Raw genomic sequence first — 27521 nt, 5'->3', positions numbered from 1 at the left:
TAATCAAAGAAAGTAACTTAATAACAGAAGTAAGAAATTATGAAAAATAAAAAGGTATATATAGCAGACTAAGTAACTAATCCATAAACAAAGCTGGGCGACAAGTGTAGCACATCTTAGCGAGCACCATCGTCGCCTCGGATCTGGAACGCTTCCTCGGTGGCTTGAAATTACATAAACAATGACCACTGGTACTGTACAGGGGGGGATCACCTCTTCCTAGCGGAGCACATGAGTGAGATTTTGCCTTTTTAAGTTCTTTGATATATGCTCTTCCATTATACAAACGCAAAAAGAAAATGTAATTCACCGAATTTTAATTTTACAGTGTGTGTGTGTGTGTGTGTGTGTGTGTGTGTGGTTGAGCATGCGCATTCGCTTGAGGTGGGACGTGACAACAAGGCCCCATAATCTTTAAACATTTGATTCGCGTAAGGTTTTCCGGTTCATGGATGCATCAGCATCACGCTGAATTATGGAAGAAAAAAAGATGTGTCTAGTAATGTATTATGAAGTGATTTCTGTCATTGCTTCATGCTGCCGGAAAGAAAATTCAAAGATTTGGGCAAATATTGTCAATTGCTGGTTAACATCCCAAGTAGTTTACACATGTCTTTGTCAGCTATCGGAATTATTCAAGGCATTCTCATGAAATACTTAAAAGTATATATATGATGAATTAAGTTGATTGGTTCCATAAACTATGACGTTTATAAGTGTCGAATTCAAATGGATGAAGCTGTTCGCAATAACCTTTTCCTCTGGAGAGAATATATATCAATAAAAGTGGGAAACTTCGACGAAAGATATTGCTGTTAACTCGAAGGCAAAAGCAGTTGCCAAGTTTTTTCTTTTGCATATTTCATAAGCGCCATCTAGGATGTGGACCATTGTTTCATTCCTTTATCAATGATTACCATTGCATGGGTAAAATACATTCTATTCACCATAGAATTATAATTTTTTGAGAAACAAATGAGACTCATATGTTCTCTCTCTCAAATAAGTGCACCCAACCTTATCAAAACAACTTTCCTCGACAAGAATTCACTTGGAAATTCCCCGTCACTTATATACAAAGAGATAATGAACGATGCTAGCTTGAATATCCATCATTGGAACAACATGTGTAGTGTGTAAGTCAAGTATATCATGTAGTCTAATGCGAAGGCATCATCAGACCCATCTATTGTCAGACTTGTCAGTCAAGCGCCCGCATAGTTGCCAGTTAGGTGTCACAAGTTGTGTTAGGTGTTTGTCACACTCGGGGCGTTCTGAACTGGCCTGAGACCGCTGGGGGTGAGCTGTTGTCAGTCGTGGTGAAGCACTGGAGGTGTGTCTATGTCGATGTTGACCCACATTATGGCCTTCGTCTTCCTGGTCATTTGTCTGGTCCTCCACTCAGCTCACACGGAAAACACAGGTAAGGTTACTTGGAGGAAATCGAAGAAATATGGTGGATATGTCGTGTTCTCTGGAGCAAGAAAGGAATTCACGTAATTCTTGTGCTTGATTTTTACACGACTGGAAAATTAGTGGATCAAGACGAACCGTTCTTCTACTTTTTGTTGCACACTGAGGCTTTGAAGTCCTGTGAAAATTCGATTGATATTTCTTGTTCATATATATTTTTCTCTGGAATGCAACGCCTTGTACAAGATGAGAAATTTCATTTGGTGGAATAATGAAAACTTGGTGTGTGTTAGTTTGACAATTAAACTCCCGCGAATCGGCTGAAAAGGAACGTACAGCTTCGTTCATTCCTGAGGTACGGAAAGGGTGAAATGTGTGTCGTTCTTACCTAGTGAATTTCTACATAAAATATGAAAAGGAAAAGTGTCGTTCATTTCATAGGCCTGGGGTTGGACGTGAAGATCAGGTGTTCGAGTATTCGCTAACGCCCCTGTATATATTTTGGTGTAGGGGACTGGGAGCGACAGGTTGGCATTGTATATTTCTAATGCAAGAGCGAAGCGAGATTTTAGGAGTGTCGTTCACCCAGGATGCATGTTTCTAGATAGGCAGATTAAGTTTGTTCACTCTTACGTTGCCAGGGAACAACAGTCGAAGGGAGAGTAGCTTAGATCAGGATCGTCAATCTTGAGCCATCTTGTTTGACAATAATATTCTTGAAACTCTGAGAATTACTGCTCAAAGTTCTTTCAAGAGCAATGATGTTAGGAGAGGTATTCTTGGGTTATTAAGTATTTCAACCACCCGTCCATTTTTCGTGTTGCCTACTCGTACCCTCTATCGCCTTACTGTAATTAATTTGCTTCAGTACGACCAAACAGTTTATGACCCCAGCGTTTCTATACTCGAGACAATCGTATCTGACACTTAGAACTGAACCTTCAAGCTTCGGGTCGTAGGCCAGACCACTGTCGCTGGTATAGATTTTCCACCCTCATTCGTATCAGAACTGTTTGTGTAGAAGATATGGGAATTGCTAATTTTTGTGACCATTTTTTTTATTTTTTTTTGAGATTTGTGGAGTGTATTTGTGGCTGGTAAGGTTTTTACGATATGTGAAAGTGATCAGTGTCGATTTTTGTGGTTTGACTGCGTAGATGTTTGTGGCTTGGCAGTGCGTTTAGGAGGATGGTTTGGCTGTGTGTAGGGAAGAGGATGACTGTGACTAGGCCATGCATAAGGAGGATGTTTGTGACTGCTGTGCCTAGGGAGGAGGAGGAGGAGGACGACTGTTGCTTGGGCATGTGTAATGGAATGTCGTGGCTGGTGGTAATGTGCACGGGGGTTTTTGTGGTTCATCGTGTCTTAGTTGTAATTATCATAAGTTCTTTGAGGTTAAACTTGTAAGTTCCTGAAAGGTTCTTGCACAACGGCGTTGTGTATGAGTGTGGATGTTTGTTTTTGTGATGCCTAGTCATAATTTTGTGGCTGTATCCTTAGACTGTATAGTTGGTGTAGCGTATAGTCACCATGGATAGCTCTAAGACTCTTTAATTTTGATGAATGGATGTTCCAGACTCCCCATATACGAAGCCTCCGAGACCGCCTTTCCAGAGGGATGATGGAGTTCACCACGTCCCTCAGGCGAGCCAGTGGGAGCCGGGAGAACCTGGAGGATCCATATTTCGTCGCCATACCAGAGGCAGCCGCGCTGCACCAAACGGCCATCAACAACCTAGTGACGCTTCAACCATAACCACCACGACTAACACCACCACCACCACCACCACTACTACCACCACTCCTGCTACTACCACCACCAGTACTACTACCACCACTCCTGCTACCACCACCACCACCACCGCCGCTAGCACTACTTCTACCACAACTTCCACCACGTCTTCCACCACAACGACTGATCCTACAGGTAAGTCGAATTGATTTACACCAACCAGGACGTATATTCTGTACCATGCATAAAGTAAAATCCCTCCTACATTCCTCTGTCACTGTACTCAGCCTATACAATTCTCAGGAGTAAGATGATGATAATACGGAACTCTCATGTTGCTGTGTTCACCTACCGTCATATTGGACGATTAAGTCTTGGACGCACATATAAACATTCTGGTCGAACGTGTTGTCTCTTCCGCGTCAGTTACAATGGGGTTATTGGCTACAGTTTGATCGGTCCGATGTTTCTGTTGTACTATTTTGTAAACTGACGTTTTTTTTTTTATCGCAAGAATGACACGAAGATGGAATGGCTGGCGAGTGTATGTTTATCATTCAACTTATGCTTGGTAAATATGGTACACTGTATCATATATTTCTGCTGTTTTCTGTTGTTACATACTCGTGACTTTATTGACATAAATCAGAAAATGGCTTGCATGAAAATAATCACAGCATGGCTACATAATGTTAGTGTATTTTTTTTTCTATGTTTTTCTTCGGGAGGTTGATACTAATGAACTAATTCACTGAAAAAGAATAAATGGGAAATTGAGAAATCAAACTAGTGTAGCAAGCCGGCTCCCACCCTCTATGACCAGTTAGCCAGACCTGTACGACTGTTAGTGGTTCGTGGTCGTTAATCACCTTCCACAGGCTACTCCTGGCCATGAAAGGAAGCTGTCGTGGAAAACTAAGGGGCTCAGTTTGCATTACTCGTTCGAGAACAATTTAAACGTTGTAACATAGAAAATAACAAAGTATGAACATTGTAATCATGAGAGCTTCCTAATATACATACCTTGAGACGTTTCGACGTAGTCTGTAGTTACTAGGCAGGGATGTTAGAAGGGGCGAAAGAAGTGGGGGAGCGAACTAAGCTAAAGTGAAATCATGGGTATATATATCCTATGAGAAGTTCAGGATATCTTTATAAACCCTGACGATCACTTGTCAGGGAGTTTGCACAGTGTACAATTTGTCAGTTGAATTGGCTAGATAATTTTCGGTTACTTACTCTACTTCTCGGATCACTCTTCCCCGATAATCATTTTTTTTAAGTCGTGGTCGACGTAAGTGAGACAGACGCCTGGGACACATTCCCACAACTGGTCCAAAAAGTAGTTCCCCTGGCCACCAAGTTCGTAAATATAATAATTTGGCCAATTACTGATACGTCTCATCCGCCTTAGATATCGATCTGGGATATATCAAAGTGAATCTACACTAGAGACAGTAGTTTCATTGCATTTCGCATGAGGGCTAGAGAATGGATCTTATCAAATGTGGCCTTTCTTCGTCAGTTCCTAGCGCTGCCTCATTAACGCAGGAAACTTTGATGAAGTACCAAAAGAAAGGAAAAGTACTCTAGCGTAAGCTATGGACCCATTTTAGGGGAGGATGAACAGCTGGGTTGACTGTGGACCGACTGCTGAAATCAGGATTCGATGCGGTCGATCCCGGGCGGTCCTTGAATACGCCACGGTGGCAACGCTAATATATATAAACTGGGAACTAGTTCTTTTCATTATCTTTAAATTCACTGTTCGTTGTAACTGATAACGCTGAAGTATTAAGCCTAAATAGATTACCTAAATCGTAATATTGGGGAAAACTATTTTTTTTTTCACCACCTGTACGACGAAGCCTAAGCTTGTCTTAGAGAGTGAAAGACGAGACGAGTTGGTAGACTCGTGTACCAAAAGATTCTCCTCTACTCCTCCTCCTCCTTCCTTCAATCATATCCCAGCTCCAAACTGTTCTAAAAATTCGATTCCCTCGTTCCAGTTACGTGCAGCGCCAGTCGGATGTTCCAGTGCAGCAACGGTCAGTGCATCTCCAGGAGCTTCAGGTGCAACGGTCAGCCGGATTGCCAGGACAGATCTGACGAGAGGAATTGCGTAGCACTAGAGGTAAGAGGAGGGTGGCGGCGGTGGAGGGAGGTGGTGGGTTGTCAGTGAGGGCAGGTGGGCGGCTTGGGTAATTCTACACACACACGCTTCGTACATTTCCTTTGCTGAGTCTCCGCTGACGTTGGTATGCGTGGGAACGAACGAGCCGATGATCAGTCAGGAAAAGCGGCGGTGGCTGCTGCTGCTACTTGCCTCCATTGATGCTCTGTGTCATCCCCCACACAGCCATGCGCAAGTGTGTCTTCCACAGTACGCGGAGGCAGGAATAGATACAGCAAACGGAGACTAATTGCAGATGACGTTGGCAGCTGACTGACGAGAGGTCGTTCTAATATAAGTGGTTCTGGTAAAGCAGAAGATCGGACGCTTAAAACTGAATCGGATGGGTAATGTCAGGAGACCAAACTTCATTCGTTGATGTGTCTAGTGACTTGTGGTCCATGTTGTGGAAGTGTTTGTGGTCTTCTTAACAACTGGAAGAAATTTTTTCAACATTTCGCACTTTAGTGTGTACTGAGAGCATGTTTTAATGTTTGGCTTCCTAAAGGAAACTAATATTCTCGATTGATTTTAAATTGGTTTTACGGGAAATACAGATTTCTATTTTCAAAAGCCTTTTAACTTTACAAAACGTTCGTGTATGTTTTTCTTTTCTATAGTTCAGGATTTTGGTTTAGATTAAAAAAAGATTTCAGACTCTAATGACCTTTGCTTTTGGCGTGGCAGGTAATTCTAAGTTAATGGCGAATCTTCTTCCTTAAAGCTTTTAACTTCACAAATATTAGCTTCGATAATCCTTCTACACGGATAAGAATCTTGAATGTACTTCATTATTGAATGGTCGATCAAAACAAAACCATCATTTATATTGAGGTATTTGCAAGGTCGTGTGATTCTATAAAGCATAATTGTATAGGTTATATGTATATATATATATATTCTCCAAGGCGAGCTAGACATCCCAGCGCGGAGGCTCACGAACTATTATGTTGCCGACAGGGTGGAGCAGCCACTAAGTGTCTCTACAGTCATCAGTTCTACTGCAAGGAAGACAGTACGTGTATACCGAGTTTGTGGGTTTGTGACGGTAGTCCGGACTGCGATGGAGGATCTGATGAAGCCAACTGCACGGTAAGGGGAGAACTAATTGGCCTATTTTTTTTTTCTTTGATATTGAGAGGCGTCTTCGAAAGTGAATAGGAGCACTTTGTGGTTGTTTTTATGTCAATGGAAAGGAAGAGGCGAGAAGGAACCGGGTTTAAAGGAGGTGCAGGTGATAGACAAAAAGGTGCGACTGTTTAGATATTAGGAGAAAATCGTGATGTTATTGTAGTTTTGACGTGAGATTACGATAGCGTGATAGGCTATAAAACAAAGCTGGAAAAAAAAATCTCTAAGATCACCTTTGCTCGTTTAGGTACTGCAGCTGCCTGAAGTGGCTTGGGATGTGTGAAAAAAGGTTATGCAGAGACGTGAGAAACTATAGAATTTATTTCAGTAACTGGAATGGTAATAGTTCGATGAATGAGACTTTATGGAGTACCGCATGATGAAGATACACATCTGCCAACGAATTAAAGACGTTTTCAACTTCATCTGCTGTGAAAAGTAAATGGATTCAGCTGGCTTGAGGGATGAGATGCAATTACTGCCTTAAGAATTTTATCTTTTCCCCTCAGTAGTGCTTTCAGAACTTGAAAGTTTTCGGTTATAAAAATATATGAACGCTACAGAATTTCTAGCTGACAGCTTTTACATTTTATAAACTTTAGATTTCGCAACTTTACCACTATAACACGAAATATTTTCAAAAGGTTTTTGTGTTTAAAGTCAGGAATACTTTAAAAGTGAAGGTTGTTAGATAGGAGAGGTCGCTGCAGTTCATAATACACTAATAACTACGTTAGATTATTATCTGCACTTGGGTGATTACTCTTCTCCATCCCTTAGGAGCAAGCAGTATGTTTATGTATCGGTGTCCAATGCTCCTCCCTCAGGGGTAAAATGTATCTGCCTCAGTAACAACGGTCGAAATCATCATTTTATCCTTCCGAGTAGATTTTGCTTCGGCAATGTCGACTGTCCACTCTCACTTCGTCTGTTGTAGTTTCTCCACTTTCGCCAGATCCTGTTTAAAAAAAAAAAAAAAATCTTAATCGACGAATCATTTTCGCTCAAGTGACTTTCCTTCTTCATTCCTCAGGTACCGAAGTGTCAACCTCACCAGTACCTGTGTCGTGACACGGGTGACTGCATCTCGAACAACTTCATCTGCGACGGCAAACGTGATTGCGTCAACGGTGCCGACGAGGCTAATTGTGGTGGGTAAAAGAGACAAGGGGGCGAGATCTCTCTCTCGCTCTTGACGAGGTTGAATTTGGTGGGTTAGAGAAAGACAAGGCAGAGATCTCTCGCTCCTGACAGTTGGATCTAGTTGACAAAATTAGTGGGTTAAGGTATATACAATTTGAAGGTTAGGTTGAGGTTCGGTGCAATGGATTAGGGGGGGTATCATAATTTCGATTTTTCTCGTTGTGGGTAGCCTAAGTAGTCGTGTTTAGTGCGAAGTGAAGTGATGCTGTTTGGAACGGTGCCTGCGAGAAAAAGGGGCATTACGGATTAATCTTTTGTTGGTGTTATGCACTTGCATGATATATGGTGGCTCTTCAGCCAACCCTCATTTTTTCTTTTTGGGTAGTGAACCCCACCCACTGCTGCTCAAGGAGGTAAATGAAGTTTCTGGGTCTAATATTTGACGCAAGACTAACGTGTGCGCGTCTCTTGTCTCCAGACACCAAAGTGAAAGCCACGACTGTCGAGAAAACACTGTAAAATGTGGCTGCTGCCACCACACGGGATCGGTGACTGACAGTATGAGATGCTAGGCTTTCTCGGCATCTGTTGTATCCACCTCCTCTATTTACACTTGAGGATGTACTGGAAGAAGAGGAGTTTGATCTCTTTTTAATTTTGTTTCCAGGAGGACACGATATCTTGTACGATATAAACTGCTGAACTTTTGTTTAAAAGTATTTCATGACTTTAGAGCTGTAAGTTGTATTGTTTTAACTTTTAGAACAAAACCACATGTACACGTGGTTTATAGAATATTGTATTTTAATATTTTTGTTTTCAACCATTTGATTATCTGTCGCTAACAACCCTTGATGTAGATGTGAAGTGATTTCATCCATCAATTATTCTCGGGCTGGTATAAGCAGACGGTGTGAATGACTGAAATTGTTATCCTTTATGACTAACGAGGTTAAGTCGCCTGTGGCGTTGACTGGAAGGCAATGAACAGCACAAGTCCATCGTGGGCACAGTTGGATGTATTGTTGATCTTCCCAGTACTGGTCTAATACCCTCATTCATTGCAGCCTGACGTACACCAGTGACTAGTATGTGGTGAAGGACATTCATACCATACGTTACTCTTCAGTTACTGTCTTTTGACCTTTACTCCTTACTGATCATACTGCATAAGAATATAGCACCCTAGAACCCTTGAATCTAACCCTTGAACTCTCTTGATAACTCTAGTAACGCTATTGAACTCTCTTGATAACTCTAATAACGCTACTGAACTCTCTCGATAACTCGAGTAACGCTACTGAACTCTCTTGATAGCTTGAGTAACGCTACTAGATGGTTTAGTGTTCATATTCTTCTTTCAGGCGAGACGCAGTGCAAGTCGACTCGAGGACACTTCCAGTGCAAGTCGCCCCACAGCAGCTGCGTCCCGCCTGAAAAACTGTGTGACGGCCGAAACGATTGCGAGGACGGGAGCGATGAAGGAGGGCGCTGCAGTGAGTGTCAAGGCCAAGGCTCTCTCGCCGGCAGAGGACCCAGAAGGGGGGGAAGGTTATATGTAGGTGGGGAGGATGGCTGAAAAGGTTGAGAAGGGTAAGGGGGTAAGAGGGGTGAGAGGTTGGATGAAAGGAGGGAATGGAAAGGAAGAGGTTGAATGAGATGAGCGAGTGTTAAATTTAAGAAATGGGATGGATGATGTGGGGGGGGGGGAGGTAGGGAATGGAATGAAGAAAGCGAGGAAATGTGAGGGATGAGGAGTGAGGATATGGTGAAAGCTATACCAGGGGAATAGAGAGGTGGTATATCGGGGAGGCCGGGGACCGTGAACGTCCATAGTTTCAGCACGTCTGTAGGTAAAAAGATTTTCCAAACACGTCTGCCAGATGTAGAGGTTCCAGACACGAGTGGCGGGAGGAGGGAGGGGTATTTGGGAAGGGCGCTTGAAATGATTTAGGTTATCGGCACATCTATATTTCAAATTTTGACAGCTTTTATACTAATTTTATGATCATGACCTATTGAGGGTAGCGATACGACCCTTGGGTATAATATCATGACCTCATGTGTGAGCCATGCCACCACCAGATCCAGTAAGCTTACCATCATACCCAAGGGTCGTAACGCCACTTTGCTCAGGGGGCCGACACGGAGAACAGAACGTCTGAGGACAATTCATTAACGAGATTAATATAAGCAGTGAACGCTTGACTACAGTTTCATGTCATATATTATTTTTTTTACCCCCCTCCACTGAACACATTATTGCAGACTGTTGCCTGAGGCTGGCATGATTTCTGTAAAGCCAACCACACTTTTTTAAAACTTTTGCCTCAGACACTACGTGCCCGGAGAACCATTGTTCGCAAGTGTGTTTCATGACTCCCCGAGGACCCCACTGCACGTGTCAAGATGGCTACTCTCTCAGCCAGGACAACACGAACTGTGAGGGTGAGTCGTGTGCTGCCAGGTGAGGGAGGAGGAGGAGGAGTGTTGACCGACTTGAGGGTGAGTCGTGTGCTGCCAGGTGAGGGAGGAGGAGGAGTGTTGTTGGCCGACCTGTGAAGGTGAGTCGTGTTCTGCCAGGTGAGGGAGGAGGAGGAGTGTTGACCGACCTGTGAAGGTGAGTCGTGTGCTGCCAGGTGAGGGAGGAGGAGGAGTGTTGACCGACCTGTGAAGGTGAGTCGTGTGCTGCCAGGTGAGGGAGGAGGAGGAGTGTTGACCGACCTGTGAAGGTGAGTCGTGTGCTGCCAGGTGAGGGAGGAGGAGGAGTGTTGACCGACCTGTGAAGGTGAGTCGTGTTCTGCCAGGTGAGGGAGGAGGAGGAGTGTTGACCGACTTGTGAAGGTGAGTCGTGTTCTGCCAGGTGAGGGAGGAGGAGGAGTGTAGACCGACTTGTGAAGGCGAGTATTATCTTGCCAGGTGAGGAAGACATGGGTGTTGACAGATCTCCATGGTGTGTGTGAAGGCCTATGTCAGGCAGGAGTTGTCTACAGGAACTGGTGATTTGAGAAAAGTTTTAACCTGAAATTTCAGTAAAGTTTTAGTCATTTAATGACTTGCATGTACTATATCCCATAGTATTCATTCTTTTTTTTTTTCAAGATTCCAATAGACTATCGTGAATAGATAATTTACAAATTTAGCTAAGAAATCCCTATTTTTTTTAATAATTTGTACATTAATATCAATCCACCCAGAGGTTAATTTTTTTCTCTTTAAAAAGTCAAAAAACGTATACTAATCCTCGACCTCCTGATGTTGGGCAGAAGTGAACGAGTGTGAGGCCAGCGTGCTGGCGTGCGACCACTTCTGCTCGAACGTCCCAGGTTCCTTCAGATGCCACTGTCACCCAGACTACATTCTGCAGCCGGACAACGTAACCTGCAAAAACAAAGGTACATAACCACCAGATCTTTGTTCTCGACTGATTATATACTTGTCAGGCGACTGCGGTAGAAGACGAGTCGTTAGGGATGGGTTCCTGTTCTTGTGTGGCGAGAAGAGGGGGGGAGTTGAGGTGTTTACCTACCCGTGGCCCAGCTCCCTCCATCTGCTGGATGAGGAGCGGTGAGGCTAGTGGTAATGTATGCACCGTGGGTCCAGAAGATTTGTCATTGGATAAGTCGAAAGCTCTTGATATATTACGCCAGAAAATACAAAGGGAAAAGAGAGTTCCATTGTAAAAGTATGGTAATGAATGGTTCGAGAGAGGTGGTCATGGCAAGTCATCCCATCTTGGCCCATAAAGCTGTAAATTAGTTAAGTTTTCATGGTTTAACCACTTTAATGTATTACGAAGATTTGACAAGTCGTAACCCGTCTGCAGCAGGCTGGGAAGAAGGGCACAGTGACAGAAGACAACATGTGTGTCATTGAGTTTGGTTCCTTCATGTGTTTGGATCCTGTAAACAGAGACATGTCCATATGTTCGGATTCTAATCAAAATCTTTCAACTCTTTATGTAAATTTCAGATGAAAACAGCGCGTTTCTGCTGGTGGCTCAGAACCACGGGATACGACTCCTGGAACTCGACAGCCATTACTACAAAAAAGTCTACGAAGCCAACGATACGGTAAGAGACGCTCCATTTTGTAGCACAGGTGTAGCAATATCTGTAGTATCTGATAGCACTGAGTCTCCCTCCTTACAATATGCTTCGTTGACCTCCGTCGTGGTATTGGTTAGCGTTACTGACAGTGATGGTAGATTAACGGGACGTTTGGCGTCAAAAGCTCGTAGGTTAGAATCCTGATCGCGCCAGTCTATCCAGTCACCCCCAGCTGTTCATCCTCCCTTATGGGGGACTGGTCGACACATCAGGTACCTGGCATGTATTTAGTGCAGACTGTGAACACTATACATCTTGTCCTCAACATTGTATCTACTGAATATCGACCTTAAGTGATCACCTGTTTGTCTTTCATGGCTGGACTATCATGATGGATGGGCTTTCGTCCACACATCGTTATATTGACGTATACTTCAGAGGTTCGTTGATTAAAACCCACTTATCTTTGTTGTGGCTGACCTGCGACCAGGGTAAGGGTGCAACATGCGTGCATTAGGTCTTTCAATCCTAAGGCATCCTAGGAAAACAAAACACTAAGGTGGGACATCCTCTCAATCATGTGCGAATCTCGTTACTTTTTTCACTCGTTTATGTAAACTCTTTGCACAATCGGTTATTCTTGGGTTAAAAACAATGTTCTCGCAACCACTGTCACAGACCCACACTCGTATTTGTACACCCGTCAACTTTGCTTCACTACAACATTTGAAACTGTCAGTTTTCGAAAGCTGTGTCGTTTATGATCCTAGATCTGCTTTCGTCTAGATACGACCATCAGATGCACTTCACTACACTGCCTAAATATGTTCCAGGCGGCATGACGCTATGCTGTTTTTAGTAGTTTCATGCCGACCGTCAGTCGGATCCAACCCATATATAATGATCCATATAACACCCAGCCGTGGCCACAGACATGCTCGACCAAACTCGCTTCAGTGACCACGAATTTCGTCCTTTTTGATCATTTCCTGATACTTGCTTGTATCTGAAGGTTGCCTGGGCCAGTAATAGTCATGAAATCCATGCAATTCTCTTAATTTCCACTAATGATATTGTTGTAACTCTTAATTCTAACTCGCCTGCTTATGTTGTCTGAGGGAGACGAGTGTAGACAGTCTGTACCCAAAGCATTTCATATTTTTTAAGTCTCTTTCTCAATACAAATCAAATCGGTAGTTTGGCTTGTCGTAGGCCGCAGTAGAATTGTTGAGGTCGTGACCTTCCTGCCTGACCTTGCAGTTTGTGGGTGTGGCGTACGACCCGATGGAGCACATGGTGTACTGGAGTACCCAAGATGGTATCTACAGATCTTCGCTAGAGCAGACCGTTCTTCCCTCCTTCATCATCCAACAAGGTGAGGTTGTCTTGTGAATTAACCAGTTCAGCCCCCCACACCGAGAGCTAGCTTAGAATACTAACACTAGAGGATGAAGGTCGCGTAGCGTGATTTCGAGCGTTGTTTTAAGATCAAATAAAGCGATGATAGATGGGAGGATGGAGTAAATGAAGTGTTGGAATATCTTAGAGCACATAGGAAGGTGAGAGGCGTGCTTGAGATATGATACATTGGATTGACGTGCTATATGGGGCGGACTTGCTGCACTTTCACTGGGCTCTGAGTCATGTGGAGTGGTCTTAATGTGTTTGGATGTGGATTGTAGGATATGGATTTACATTATACATGAGTAGATTTGTATGTACGAGGCCATTGTTCACGTGTTCCTGACGCTGAGTTTCTAAGGCTGAGAAAACAAATAGGTATAAGAAAAATAAAAGTTTTGCTGAAGTAATTTTTACCAGGATGCGCTCCATGTAAACACGGGCATTGGGTTCCACGTGATCAGTAATGCTCTCTGTCTATCTTCTGTAAAGTGGCATTGTAATCACCCCTTCTTTTTTTTTTTTTTTTTTTCTTCCTACCTTTATGTGTGGAGACGAAGACGAGTGTGTCTGAAAGGTAAAGACATTACTAAATGCATAAATGGCAATATAAAATTTGTAAACTTGGGTAACGAAGAGAAAGATTTTGATAACTGATGCACCAAAATTTTATTCTAATGTGTCTGGGTCGTGCAGGTGTGGGTCTGGCCGATGGCTTGGCCGTGGACTGGATAGGCAGGAACTTGTACCTCACGAACTCCGATCATCAGCAAATCCTGGTGTGTCTTTTGGATGGCGTGGACTGCCATGTCCTCATCTCGAACACGCCTCACCCCAGGGCCATCCAGTTGGATATTCGTCACAGGTAGGTTACCTAAGAGTTCCGGGGAGGGTTTTAGTCCAGCAGCTTCAAAGAATTGTGGGGAAAATGGACGTGAGGACGCACTAGTGTGTCAGAGGGTACTTCACCACACCTTATGAGTGCAACTTAAGAGTCGCTTGAAGGCGAAGAGTGTTTAAGGGTACTGTGAATTTTGCACTTCGTATTAGTACTGACTGTAGTATCGGTCCTCTTTATATAAGTTTGCTCTTCAAAAAAAAGTTTGATACTGTTCCACAATTCATATAACTAATAATTTAGTTACAGCACTTTTATATAGAAAATGTTCCTCGTTCTACAGAGGTCTGTTTACTAAACAAATGGCTGAAAACATCAGGTTACCTCATGGCGAAGTTAATGCAGTGTCTTTGAGGAATAGCAGCTCCCAGTAGTGACTCTAAATGTTAATTACATTTGATACAAAACGAAGACCCTGGGTATACGTGAGACGTCCTACGTTGATGCGGCAAATCCCTTGAGCTGGTGGCTTCATATGAACTGAGTACGTCAACCAAGAAGGCCGTTCATCTTCGTGCTAAGCAAGTCATTGCAGTCCCGAGAATGGGAGAACGTGTCAGCTCAGTCAGGAAGACTGAAATACTTTATCAAATGTTCTTTTTTGAACACTTTCCCCTAAGTTAGTCTTGCAGATGACATTATTGCGTCTGACAAGCTCTTGGAGAAAAGCTATCGCGGTTGAAACTCGAGGTACATGGAAACACATGGGGAATAGGCTTAAGATATCGGGGACTTTTATGATCTATGACAGGGTTATGTTGGAAGATAATGATATTCTTTGAGTACGAATCTTCATAGCACGAGACAAGATGGTAAAGCAAGTGTCTTCCCAACCACCCAAGTCCATTCTGCCTATCAACCGGGAGGAAAAAGTACAAAATACACCATGTAATACGGGGGACGTAGAAATGCGTTGGAATGTGAAAGACGATCCCATTACAGCCGCCGGATCCTCTTAAAGGAAGGATTTTAGAAGTTCCTTTAGCAACCTTGCTTAAAAATCGCACGTAACAAGTCATGTCTGGAATAAGCTGCTGGACCTTAAGTTAAACACTGGTCATTAAGAGGTTTGTTTAGCAGCGATATAAATGTACTTATTTACGTCGACAATATCATAAGACTGTATATTCAATAGTCCAACTCGATTAGTAAAGAAAACGCGTTACATTTTGTATTGCAATCCTCACCTTCATGCTTTAGGTACATGTACTGGACTGATGTACAAGCCTCTGTGATCGAGCGGGCCGGAATGGATGGGTCAGGTCGCCAAGTTTTAGTTTCGGAAGGTTTGCTGTGGCCTAATGCCTTGGCACTGGACCAGCCCGCCGAGAGACTCTACTGGATGGACGCGTACAAGGACAGCGCTTACAGCATGAAGACAGATGGATCTGACCGTAAGGTGAGGCTAGGATATATGTGAACGTCTCCCCCTCCACAAAGTGGCCTAATTATTGTCACTATATTTTCCTTTAGGGAATTGATATATACTATTGATATACTCCATCGAGATAGGAGGATGTGAAGAAGGGGTTTGGTTAACCATGTTTGTACATATCCTTCGTTTTTATGTAAGATTTGTGGTCGTTGTCACCTTCCAGCACTTGGCTGAAGCCATCGTCAGCCACCCTTTCGCCTTGACAGTGTGGGAGGAGCATATCTACTGGACTGACTGGAACCAAGAGAGGATCAAGTCCTGTATCAAGAGGGAAGGCAGGCACGTTGATACTCTTCTTAAGGGCAGCACTCATCATCAGTATTATGGTCTGAGTCTATACCATCCTACAATGTACAACCAGGTAGCGTCCACTTGGCATTCTGTGACTGTCACTTTCGTACAGTATTTGATGCTGTGTATGGAATAGAAGAGACCATAGGGTTTGGATGGAGTTATGCAGGAGTAACCGTAGGTGAGTGAAATGAGGAAGCACGGATGTATAGGGTGAGAGGGTGGTGTCAGGGTGACTAAGGTGGAGTTAGCGAGATCATAAGGTGATCTTGTGGGCAGCCAAGAGAGTTCTGTGTAAAATCATGTTACCTCTTGGGGAAAGACACTGATACTTAAGGTCTGGAATCTGTTGGACAGACAGGCAGTTTCGTAATATTTTTACGATTTCATATTACTCTATAGAGCTCTACAGGTGTCGATTCTTGACACAATTCTCTCTTTACTGTCACGTATTCCAATTGGTTTGCCGTCGTACGTAGCGAAGAATTTAATAGTTTGATATCCCATACCTTAGAAAAAAAAAACCTTGTGGTAGAAAAGCTCTACAAAACATTAGTTTGATAACCTCCAGTATAACGAAATACATTTAGCATCGTCCTGTAACATTGCTTCTGGTGTTCACTAAGTATATACATCTTTGCCGGTTCATATCAAGCGTAACTGAAGATCAAAGTACAATGATATCTAGGACAGTAGCTGTATGGTAGTACGTGTGTGTGTGTGAGTAATATCTTTTGATCGACAGGGTCCAAATCCGTGTAAACTCTCCAGCTGTAGTCATCTGTGTCTTCTTTCGCCCAAATCCTCCTATGGCTACGTCTGCGTTTGTCCCACGGGTACTATGATACTCTCCTCAGATCATCACACATGCATAGGTACGTGCCAGTTCCTTGTCGTAATTCAAAGTGAGCTAGGCTGACCTATGTGGTTCAACCGTGAGTGTGGCTTTCTTAGTTTATGGAAAGATAAGACATTTGGCTGTTGTCGGATAACCGCGAGACGAAAGCATAGATTGAAATATTTTTAAAGACATTGGAAAAGCAAATCACAATAGTTTAGACAGCATATACGAGGGAGTATTAAATTTCTAGTGAGTCTGAGGAAGAATACTACTACGAGCCTTAGTGGCACTTGAGAGTTGCACCAACTGTGTGTGAAGGTTAGCTTTCGTATTGACCACATTTCTTGAGACTCCCCTTCCGACACACACCGGAGGAAATGTGAAATAATCTTACTCATTTCAGACGTGGAGAACCGGACCTACCCGTTGGTGGCGAGGGGGAGCGATATATACCAGCTGTCTCGGAAACTTTATGGACGTAACACCCTGGTTCCGTGGAGCTCCCCGGGTTCCCTGCACATCGTGGGAGATATGGATTACTGTCCTTTATTAGGTAGGTGCCTGAAACTTTTGTATCACTTCGGTGTCTTGGAGCAAATGGATCTTGGAGAGTGACCCTAACTATAGACCATTTGTTCATTTGTATGAAGCGTTGCTTGGTGTTGAAACCTAGTCTAGATGAAGAGTAGGAGCCGGACTGCTTTTCGAGAAAGACTTCACAGTGGTACAGGTAAGGACAGTGTCCTCCCTAAGGGGATACCACAGGGGTACAGATAAGGACAGTGTCCTCCCTAAGGGGACACCACAGGGGTACAGATAAGGACAAGTGTCCTCTCTAAGGGGACACTTTAGATATACTTCTGATTTTGTCTAATACATTTTCTTACGATTAAATGGTGTTTACTGTCGATGTCTGCCAGGTATAAGGTATAAAACTATTTAAATCTAGTCTGCAGCATGATTTTATTTTAAGCCATATAACCGTTCTTTATCTATGAACGAAGCAACAATTTTGAGTTTGTCTTCGGCAGAGACCATGGTGGTGAGTGACGTGTGGCAGGAGACCATCCTCGGCATCTCGCAGACCACGGGAATCTTTCGTGTCATCGCGAGCAACACGAAAGCAGTCGGCTTGGCTGTGGGTGAGTCCAAAAGCATTGCAGGTCTTCGTAGTTATTTTGCCTCGTCCAGGGAACGTTTGTACGTGTAGTAGCTAGGCATTACGAAAGTACAAAATATAAAGTCTGGTATATTGTCAATCATATGTATACAAATACTGAAGTCGCATAGAGGTTAACCAGAATACTATCCTCTCCATGTACTAACGTGTCTTCTTTTTATCACGCAGGCCCTAAGTGGCTTAAGGTAAGACTATGAATATCTTTTTTTTTTTCACTGTTGACTGAAGATATTATTCTAATATACCAACAAAATCTGTGCAATGCTCAGTGTAAAAGCTTCATTCTATAATTACTCTCCCTTGTAACCTTGAACCTTCTGTGTGGACTGATATACACGGTCATAAAAGTAGGAAATACTATTGCACTTCACAATTTGATATGCAGGATGAAGGATTATGATATATTTCTCTGTGTTGTCATATACTGATATGTTTGCTCTGCTTTATTTGGAGATGACACTGCTGCATAAGATAGGAGGCTGTTGGCTAAACAATTAGAAGGTTTAAGGAGCTTTCATAAATGGAATTAACTAACACTTTTTTTTTTCGGTCTTTTGTTGTATCTATATCCACTGCTATCAGTAAGTTCTTTCGCTTTCCTATCTCTTTCTTTTATACCCGTGTGATTGATAACGGCTTATCTTTTCATATCTGCAAAGGTCTTAATATTGTATGGTGCAAATTGTCTACATGTGTAACTTTGCTGGGCTGCATGTATCATTCTGTAATGCTAAAGTACAAGATTAGTTACCACAATCGTCCAACAGTTAGACGATCCTAAAATAATCTTGTTCTTAAAACTTGTTCCTAATATATAGAACTGGAAGCCAAGGTGTAGGGGATAAGTACTAAAAAAAAAAAGTTTTCTGATGGTAAGATTTTTAAAATTCTCCTCAAATTTACTTCAGATCGGTGCTTAAAAAAAGAGAAAATCTTTTGATATTCTTTGGGTAGACTGGCTACGCAATAACCTGTACTGGTTGGACGGGAAGGAAACTGTGGAGGTGGCTATGATGATGGAGCGCACGACCCTCTACCGCTACCAGATCCTCCAACGTCTCGATACCCCAATGGACATAGCCCTCGCTCCTCTCCTCGGGTCAGTCCACCGCACTTGTTGCTACATCCTTCAGTAAGGTGGAAAGTATGAGTTTAATAGGTCATAGAAAAACCTTGATTTTAGTGGAGTTTGATCACGCAAAGATATTTCTAATTTGGGATTTATACATGCCTAAGATGTGTATCATCTGGTACCTGTGGGTGATGCTGGCTTTTACTCGTACAGTGTGTCATCACGTACCTGTATGTTGAAGGCCTCTACCTGTATACTGTCTCTCCCCCTCAGGTACCTGTATGTGAGTGGTGCTGGGCTCTACCCTTACATTATGAGGTGTGGTCTGGACGGTGAACAGTGTACGAACATAGTGAACAAGGACTTGAAGAAACCCCTCTGTCTTGTCTTCGACAGAGATCCTGACATAAGTAAACTTCAAGTTTTTAATTTTGAATTACTCCTTGATTTTTCATTTTTAGATTATAACTTTGAGGGTCATGTTCCCCCTTAACCTGCTTTCCCAACTCTTGTTTTACTGCATGAATAGCCGTACCTTCTAGGTGACGAATGTTTTGATCTCTGAAAAGGATGTCTGAGTATATTTCATTTAGGCAAATCATCCTAATTTGGTAAATAATCTGAAATTCTTAGTTTGGGGAAAAAAAACTTCGTAAAAACTTGAAACTTTGAAAGTTCATGGAATGGTAATTAAACTTTTTCATACTTTGAAATACAAAAACATGTTGAAATGCTTTCTTATTTGCATACAACAGCAACTATCAAGTTTACACTGTTTAAAAAATTTTGAATGGTCATGAAAGGTAATGCTATCCCTGGAATACACAAATGTTATCGAAAACTGGCCTACAAAAGTGTGTACCGCAAGACCTTTTTCATTTTTACCTTGTATTAAGAAAAAAAATCGTAAGTTTAATGAGTTGAATATATACTTGAGACTAAGGCCACGTAAGGATGAGTACAATACTGTGTTGGTAATATCATGCGATGGCTTCATAGATCTCTATAGTTTACCCCATTATTGCTCCTAGTTCCCTTTTACTGACGCTGTTATGAACGCGCGTGTCGTTAGGATACAGTTCACAACCGAACATTACGGTAGATGTTATCACCTCCTTCCCTTCGAGCAGCAAGTACGAGCTGGTATGTACGTACATTCCCTCCTTTCCAGGGAGGCTTTACTGGAGCGACCTGGAGATGAGGCGCATTGAGAGCGTGGCCGAGGATGGCTCTGACAGGCGCCTGATGTTGGATAGGTTTGGACGACCCAACATAGGACGTCCGTTCTCGATTCTGGTGCAGGGGATGCACATCCTGTGGACTCTGGAGAGCTACGATTATGTCTTTATGGCCCCAAAGGTCAACATGAGTGCAGCGAGCAAAGTTTTCCTGGGTAAGGCAATGAACTGTGTATCAAGAAAGCTTTGGCAACAGCTGACTGGTTAAGGTAGGAACGAGTGTAGTTTTTATGAAGGCTGTTGTGGTACTGAGGAGCATATTGGTCCATCAGGGTAATGATGGATCAAGAATGGTAAAACAAATAGTTGAATATTTAAAAAAAAAAAAGGTTAAGTAAGGATATGTACTCTGGTAAAAAATGTTTTCATTCGTTGCTAGATGTCAGAAATGAACGAAAGTAATAGTCAAATAATTTATCTTCGTAGATTGTTTACGGGTGAAGGCATGTACAGAGCATCAGATTGGGGAAGAGCAGTGCGGTTTCAGAAGTGGTAGAGGATGTGTGGATCAGGTGTTTGCTTTGAAGAATGTATGTGAGAAATACTTAGAAAAGCAAATGGATTTGTATGTAGCATTTATGGATCTGGAGAAGGCATATGATAGAGTTGATAGAGATGCTCTGTGGAAGGTATTAAGAATATATGGTGTGGGAGGCAAGTTGTTAGAAGCAGTGAAAAGTTTTTATCGAGGATGTAAGGCATGTGTACGTGTAGGAAGAGAGGAAAGTGATTGGTTCTCAGTGAATGTAGGTTTGCGGCAGGGGTGTGTGATGTCTCCATGGTTGTTTAATTTGTTTATGGATGGGGTTGTAAAGGAGGTAAATGCAAGAGTCCTGGAAAGAGGGGCAAGTATGAAGTCTGTTGGGGATGAGAGAGCTTGGGAAGTGAGTCAGTTGTTGTTCGCTGATGATACAGCGCTGGTGGCTGATTCATGTGAGAAACTGCAGAAGCTGGTGACTGAGTTTGGTAAAGTGTGTGGAAGAAGAAAGTTGAGAGTAAATGTGAATAAGAGCAAGGTTATTAGGTACAGTAGGGGTGAGGGTCAAGTCAATTGGGAGGTGAGTTTGAATGGAGAAAAACTGGAGGAAGTGAAGTGTTTTAGATATCTGGGAGTGGATCTGTCAGCGGATGGAACCATGGAAGCGGAAGTGGATCATAGGGTGGGGGAGGGGGCGAAAATTTTGGGAGCCTTGAAAAATGTGTGGAAGTCGAGAACATTATCTCGGAAAGCAAAAATGGGTATGTTTGAGGGAATAGTGGTTCCAACAATGCTGTATGGTTGCGAGGCGTGGGCTATGGATAGAGATGTGCGCAGGAGGATGGATGTGCTGGAAATGAGATGTTTGAGGACAATGTGTGGTGTGAGGTGGTTTGATCGAGTAAGTAACGTAAGGGTAAGAGAGATGTGTGGAAATAAAAAGAGCGTGGTCGAGAGAGCAGAAGAGGGTGTTTTGAAATGGTTTGGGCACATGGAGAGAATGAGTGAGGAGAGATTGACCAAGAGGATATATGTGTCGGAGGTGGAGGGAACGAGGAGAAGAGGGAGACCAAATTGGAGGTGGAAAGATGGAGTGAAAAAGATTTTGTGTGATCGGGGCCTGAACATGCAGGAGGGTGAAAGGAGGGCAAGAAATAGAGTGAATTGGAGTCATGTGGTATACAGGGGTTGACGTGCTGTCAGTGGATTGAAGCAAGGCATGTGAAGCGTCTGGGGTAAACCATGGAAAGCTGTGTAGGTATGTATATTTGCGTGTCTGGACGTGTGTATGTACATGTGTATGGGGGGGGGGGGCCATTTCTTTCGTCTGTTTCCTTGCGCTACCTCGCAAACGCGGGAGACAGCGACAAAGTATAAAAAAAAAAAAAAAAAAAAAAAAAAAAAAAGATTGTTTACATTTAATGATTGGATTTAAATCTGTGACAGATTGCCTGGGTAATATAAATAGTTCAGTAGCAATGTTATTTTCGCTGACTTTTTGAGACTGATATCTATTGGTTGGGAGATGAGGTGTATGTTATTGTACCCGTTTTCTATTCTCGTATTGACATCTATGCCAAGACGTCTTACTGTATATACTTTTTTGTATATTTGAAATGGAAAAACCTTTATAATTGGGACTTGTATGAAATACCTTCATAGTTTGCATGAGGGTAGATCGTATTTGCATCAGCAATGCTAAGCCTAGTCGACATTGTAAGGTCTTTTAGCACTGGTTAACACAACTAGAACTCTGGATAAAACTTTATTCGATAAGTTTCGATATACTGAAGCGTGATGATTCGCATCTATCTTCCTCTCCGCCAACAAGGCATTCAGGGAACTGATGGAGAACATTTGAAGTTGTCCGAGTTGAGTTGGAAGATTCCGTCGCGGGTGACAGCTGCAGGATACCCATGTAGTCGGACGGATGCCAAGTGCTCTCAACTCTGCCTTGGTAACAATGATAAAGAGAAGGTAAGGGAAAACGGAAGAACAAACAGATTGACTGAACACTTTGCATGTACTCTATTTCTGTGATGTATATCTAACAGATGACAGTGGGATGGTATATATAAAACTAATGTACATAAGGATAAGGATGTTTCTGTCTAGGTGAAACACTTGATATAGTAATGCAGTAGAAAGATGGCTTAAATGTTTTATAACTAATGAATATGGATAAGGCATGTCTTTGGTTAACGGGTCCTCGCTAGACACTGAAATTGACTGATATAAGGTGAATAATGGAAATGAGGCTTCAGTGTTGAAGACTGAAATGCTAACTGAAGGATGGTGGGTTTACAGGTGTGCGCTTGCGCGACCGGGTATCAGCTACTGGCGGACGGCCTGACCTGCGAAGTCATCAAACACCCTGACCATCTCTTCCGGTGTGCTAACGGCAAATCTGACGTCCCAGTCTCCTGGAGGCAAGTACCTTCGGCTGTGTGGTGTATGTTAGGGTGGCTTTTTTTTGTACTAATTTAATAGTGCCTCATCGCAACTTTCATATAGGTAATGATCACAATGGGTACAGAGGTAACGTCATGTAGAAGGGTACAGATGTAACGTCATGTAGAAGGGTACAGATGTAACGTCATGTAGAAGGGTACAGATGTAACGTCATGTAGAAGGGTACAGATGTAACGTCATGTAGAAGGGTACAGATGTAACGTCATGTAGAAAGCAAAATTGTCAAGCGTACAGTGTCTGAAAGTAGACTGCAGTGTTACGCTGACCACTGAAAGAAAAGTTTTGCAAGTTCCAGCATCTGGACTTCACGATGGTTTGAATTCATCCATGAACGACAGACAAGGACTGATCATAATTTTTCCGAAGGTGAGATAGTTTATTTAAAGGAAGTGCGATGATGACCATCAATATAACACCCAGTTCAAGTAATGATGATTTCTAGGTCCGAGTTTTGATCATCGTTGTGACGTAAAAAGTGGTTCCTATATTGTGCCAAGTGTTCATAAGATAAAATTTCCACCTTTGATCAAGATAAATTTTCGTTATTTCTACTTCCTCTCCTCCCCAGGTGTTTCCAGGGATGTCCCTCGGCAGATAAAAGTTTTGATAAAAGATTGATGCTTTTATTTTCAACTCTGCTGCACGTAGCCTTTGATCTTTGACCACCGCGCCTGGTCAACATTGCCGTTAAAGTGTTTTGTCAGTTCTGGAAATCTCTAATGGCCTGAAAAAAATCTCTTTGATACTTTGCTAGCCAGTAGAATTTCAGTTATCCCCTTTCTGTTATGTTCCCGTCCCTCTCTGATGTGCGGATGATATGTGTATGACCTGCAATCGACTCTCTCCCATTGCTTCTGGGCGTAGACTCTTTCCTCGGCGTACAGACGCCCCCTTCCTTTTGCGTACTAGAGATGATATCCCCAGCTCCGTGTTTTGGTCAGTTGTATATGATAAATGGCAACGACTTTCTATCAATTTTCACGGACTTTACACGTTTAATTCATTGTCTTTGTTACGACAAACCCCTGAAACACGTTTTGGAATGTTTATTTCTAAATTTGATTTGTACAATATCACTGACTTCTCGTCGTCATCTCGTCACAACCTCCCACAAAAGAAACAATCTCGTTATTTCTTTTTTCTTTTGGCGGAGAGAATCTATTTCGAGTTCAGGTTCATCTTCCTCTTTCGCACTATCTTGCTCAAAATAGTTTCTTTACTCCTAACCTTTAGCTTTCGACTTGGCAAGTCGCATCAAGACAGTTCAGCCAACTGTCCTGTGTGTGTGTGTGTGTTGCAGATGCGATGGCAGCAACGACTGTGAGGATGGTTCAGATGAGGACAAGTGCGAGATGGAACCCCAGCCTTGTGCGGAGGGGTATTTCCGGTGCAAAGTCTCGGGCAACTGTATCACAAACTTCTGGACGTGTGACGGAGACGACGACTGTGAGGACGGCTCAGATGAGGACCTTGAAGAGTGCCAGAAAAGGACTTGTGGTACCAGTAAGTTGAAGGATTTCAGTCGACTTGGAAGTCTGTCTGTGATTTCGGAATAGTTTTTCTTTTTAAAGAATATCCACTGGTATTTGAAGCTCTTGAGAACAGACGACTGATATTATTAGAATCCCCTTTCACTTCCTCGACTCTAAAACTTCCTTAACCAATATACCTTCACACTGTAGGTGTATTACGTACGTATGTTCTTCCTACATTATGTGATGGAAATAATGAAGGCTCAGTGGAGATGGAGCAGCAGCAGGCAGGAAGATCCCTTTTCACAGTTCGATTTAGTTTGAACAATTCCATTTGTCTGGATACAAAACATGTCCGATGTAGGCTTTAATCCCTCTACCACGATAGGTATATGACATTATGATCTTGATTGATAGAACCAATAACTATGGATAAATGATTATTGCAAGCAAATAACATTAGTCAAGAAATAGAGTAATGAGAGAGAATGTTCTGTATAGTAACATGAGATAGAACTTTCTGTATATTAACATGAGATGGAACGTTCTATATAGGAATATAAGGTAAAGTTTTATATAGCAACGTGAGAGATAGAACGTTCTAAGAATTCAACGTGACTTGGAACGTTCTATATAGTAAGGTGAATCGAGGAGTCGGCTGCTACGTAGACAGGGTGCAACAATACTCTCTGTCCACAGCACAGTGGCAGTGTGGGTCAGGCGAGTGCATACCGCGCATGTGGCGGTGTGACCACAGGCCTGAGTGCGACGATGGTTCTGATGAGGTCAACTGCTCCACCACCTGCGCCTCCAACAAGTTCACCTGCAGAGATGGTCAGTGAAGATATATGCAGGTGGTTTTGGTGTAGTTTATTGAGATATGTTTGTGTTTAGCGTGCATGTTCTCTCTAGGGGTGTGTGAGTGTTTGTCTCTAAGGGGGTGTGCATGTTCTCAGTAGGATGTGTGCGTGTGTTGTCCTTTGTGTGCGTGTTGTCTCCTTAGGGTGCATGTTCTCCTTAGGGTGTGTGTGTGTGTGTGTGTTTCCTTTTGGATGTGTGTGCGTGTTGTCTCCTTTGGGTGTGTTTGCGTGTTGTCTCCTTTGGAGAGTCTGTCGTGTTTTATTATACGTATTTTTCTCTATCAAAAGCCTAAGATTCTCACATTTCCCAAGTTCTACTTTAAGAATTATATCGGCTCGAGTTTGCTTTAAAAGTTCACAAGCATTTGGCTGTGCTTAATTAATTTGCCATCGTGTGGAGGAGGAGGAGGTAAGATCTTCCAAGCGACTTGCCTCGCGAGCTAACTGGACACAAATGTGTGTGTGTGTGGCAGGAGAGTGTGTACCAGACATGTGGCTGTGCGACGGGGACGACGATTGCAACGACGGTAGCGACGAGGACGACTGTATTGGTAAGTCGTGGTTATTCGTCGTATAGTTCTACCTCTTGAGAATTTTTCTATCGTGACATAAATTTATAGATTTGTAGCAACACTGAACACTGTAGGACACAAAGTTGTTTATTCCCAAATACAGAAAACTGTTCCACATTACTTGATCATATGCAAATAATCCAGCAAACTATGGATGGGTTATTGGCTGATTATTTGTATGGCAGACGAATGCGAGGAAGATGAATTTACCTGTGGGGACGGTGGGTGCGTCCCTCGATCGGCCATTTGCGACGGAATGAACGACTGTGGCGACGGTACGGATGAAGCACAACCCAGCTGTTCTGGACAACCCATGCGTTCGCCCAACTGCTCCAGAGGGCAGATCCCTTGCACTGTGACCACCTCGCTGATGTCTGAACCTCTGTGCATTCCTGAGGAGGCTGTGTAAGTCGACGGTCCCCAGCAGCAGCGGAGCCAGCAGGTCCTCTGTTCCTGTAGCTTGGTTTCGTTGGGAGAGTTATGATTATAAGTAACATGTCTCTCTGGCTGGGCTGAACTGGGAACTTCCCCCACATGTGACAAAAAAAAGATGTCAAGGAAGTTATTCTACGCCAGGTCTTTTCGTTTTGACATTGTCATCGGTACAGAAATTCATTTTGTATTTCTTTCAGGTCTGTCATCAATAACATAATGGTTGGTTATTGATGTCATTGATCCAGAAAAAAAAACTTTTTAAAAACTTGATCCTGGGAAAGCAAAGCGGTTTGGCCCTGCCATAACATTGTCATGTGTACTATGACTAAAAGTACAAACGTTGGTTTTGTATTCCATGCTAAAAGCCTCAACATGTTCACAGGTGCGACGGGTACAAGGACTGTCCTTTTGGTGAAGACGAAGACTGTGAAGACTGCCCCACGAACCAGTATAGATGCCACGAGAGCGACACCTGCATTCCTGTAAGGTATGATGTATAATATTGTTCATATACGGCCTACAAAAAAAAAAAATTGTGCCTATTGCCTAACGGCCTACAAAATTTTTTTTTACTTGTGCCTATTGTTTAACAAAGTGAGACCACCGGGAGCAAATTCTTTTTCAACTTTCAACGAATCTGTATGCCAACGATAGCGAACTGAAGAAGGTAGAGTATAGAGTTGAGGAGGATTTCCTCCACCACAAGGGAGCCCACCTTACTCCGCTCCTTCGAGGAGGGCAGCAATCCCGAGGCCGCAGGAGCCCCCAAAATTGAAAAGGAAGACTGAGTAAGCATGTAGGGTGATCAGGTGGAGGTTTCGTTATTCTGGGTCAAAAGATATCTTTACATCTCGTAGTCAGTCACTTGTAGAATGTCTTAATGATTTTAGAACGAGGAGAAAACCTTAAGATAATATACGTGGCTTGTCTTCATGTTAGTAAAGTCATTATGTAGAGAATGTTGCTGCTTGGATTTTACAGACTCCAGTCTGTGTTCAGTTTTGTGACTCGAGGCAGGAAAATTTCCAAAAAAACCCTGGGTCGCGAGGAAACTTGATATTCATTATCTTGGACGTTAATCAATTTGGAATTATTTTTTTTTTCTGCTTTTGTTTACATCTAAAAGACTTCTTTTCGAACACGTACCGAGGAAGCGATTTAACTTCACAGAGCAATACAGACTTGAAAACTTCATCTTCTGGAGGGAAGCTTTTTCCCTTCCACCAGAATAATTA

General features: G+C 42.8%; 1 protein-coding gene across 1 annotated transcript in view; it reads left to right on the top strand.

Annotated features, from left to right (window-relative positions):
- The first annotated feature begins 1277 nt into the window (after positions 1 to 1277).
- Positions 1278 to 27521, top strand: part of LOC139766582 (uncharacterized) — a 36423-nt gene continuing 10179 nt past the window's right edge. The window contains exons 1-26 of the mRNA XM_071695432.1: positions 1278 to 1423; positions 2990 to 3340; positions 5155 to 5279; positions 6279 to 6410; positions 7483 to 7600; positions 8957 to 9088; positions 9927 to 10040; positions 10859 to 10987; positions 11565 to 11665; positions 12902 to 13016; positions 13739 to 13907; positions 15141 to 15339; positions 15539 to 15736; positions 16412 to 16541; positions 16911 to 17060; positions 17539 to 17649; positions 18642 to 18786; positions 19033 to 19169; positions 19931 to 20152; positions 22307 to 22452; positions 22783 to 22904; positions 24248 to 24450; positions 25119 to 25253; positions 25753 to 25830; positions 26037 to 26256; positions 26669 to 26773. Coding sequence (XP_071551533.1) covers positions 1342 to 1423; positions 2990 to 3340; positions 5155 to 5279; positions 6279 to 6410; positions 7483 to 7600; positions 8957 to 9088; positions 9927 to 10040; positions 10859 to 10987; positions 11565 to 11665; positions 12902 to 13016; positions 13739 to 13907; positions 15141 to 15339; positions 15539 to 15736; positions 16412 to 16541; positions 16911 to 17060; positions 17539 to 17649; positions 18642 to 18786; positions 19033 to 19169; positions 19931 to 20152; positions 22307 to 22452; positions 22783 to 22904; positions 24248 to 24450; positions 25119 to 25253; positions 25753 to 25830; positions 26037 to 26256; positions 26669 to 26773 — 3869 coding nt within the window. The 5' untranslated portion in view covers positions 1278 to 1341. The remainder of the gene's footprint in view (positions 1424 to 2989; positions 3341 to 5154; positions 5280 to 6278; positions 6411 to 7482; positions 7601 to 8956; positions 9089 to 9926; positions 10041 to 10858; positions 10988 to 11564; positions 11666 to 12901; positions 13017 to 13738; positions 13908 to 15140; positions 15340 to 15538; positions 15737 to 16411; positions 16542 to 16910; positions 17061 to 17538; positions 17650 to 18641; positions 18787 to 19032; positions 19170 to 19930; positions 20153 to 22306; positions 22453 to 22782; positions 22905 to 24247; positions 24451 to 25118; positions 25254 to 25752; positions 25831 to 26036; positions 26257 to 26668; positions 26774 to 27521) is intronic.

Source organism: Panulirus ornatus, chromosome 58 (assembly GCF_036320965.1).
Source record: "Panulirus ornatus isolate Po-2019 chromosome 58, ASM3632096v1, whole genome shotgun sequence".
NCBI classification, from domain to species: Eukaryota; Metazoa; Arthropoda; class Malacostraca; order Decapoda; family Palinuridae; genus Panulirus; species Panulirus ornatus.
Note: the sequence above shows the minus strand (reverse complement) of the source record. Positions and strands in the feature narration are given on the sequence as shown.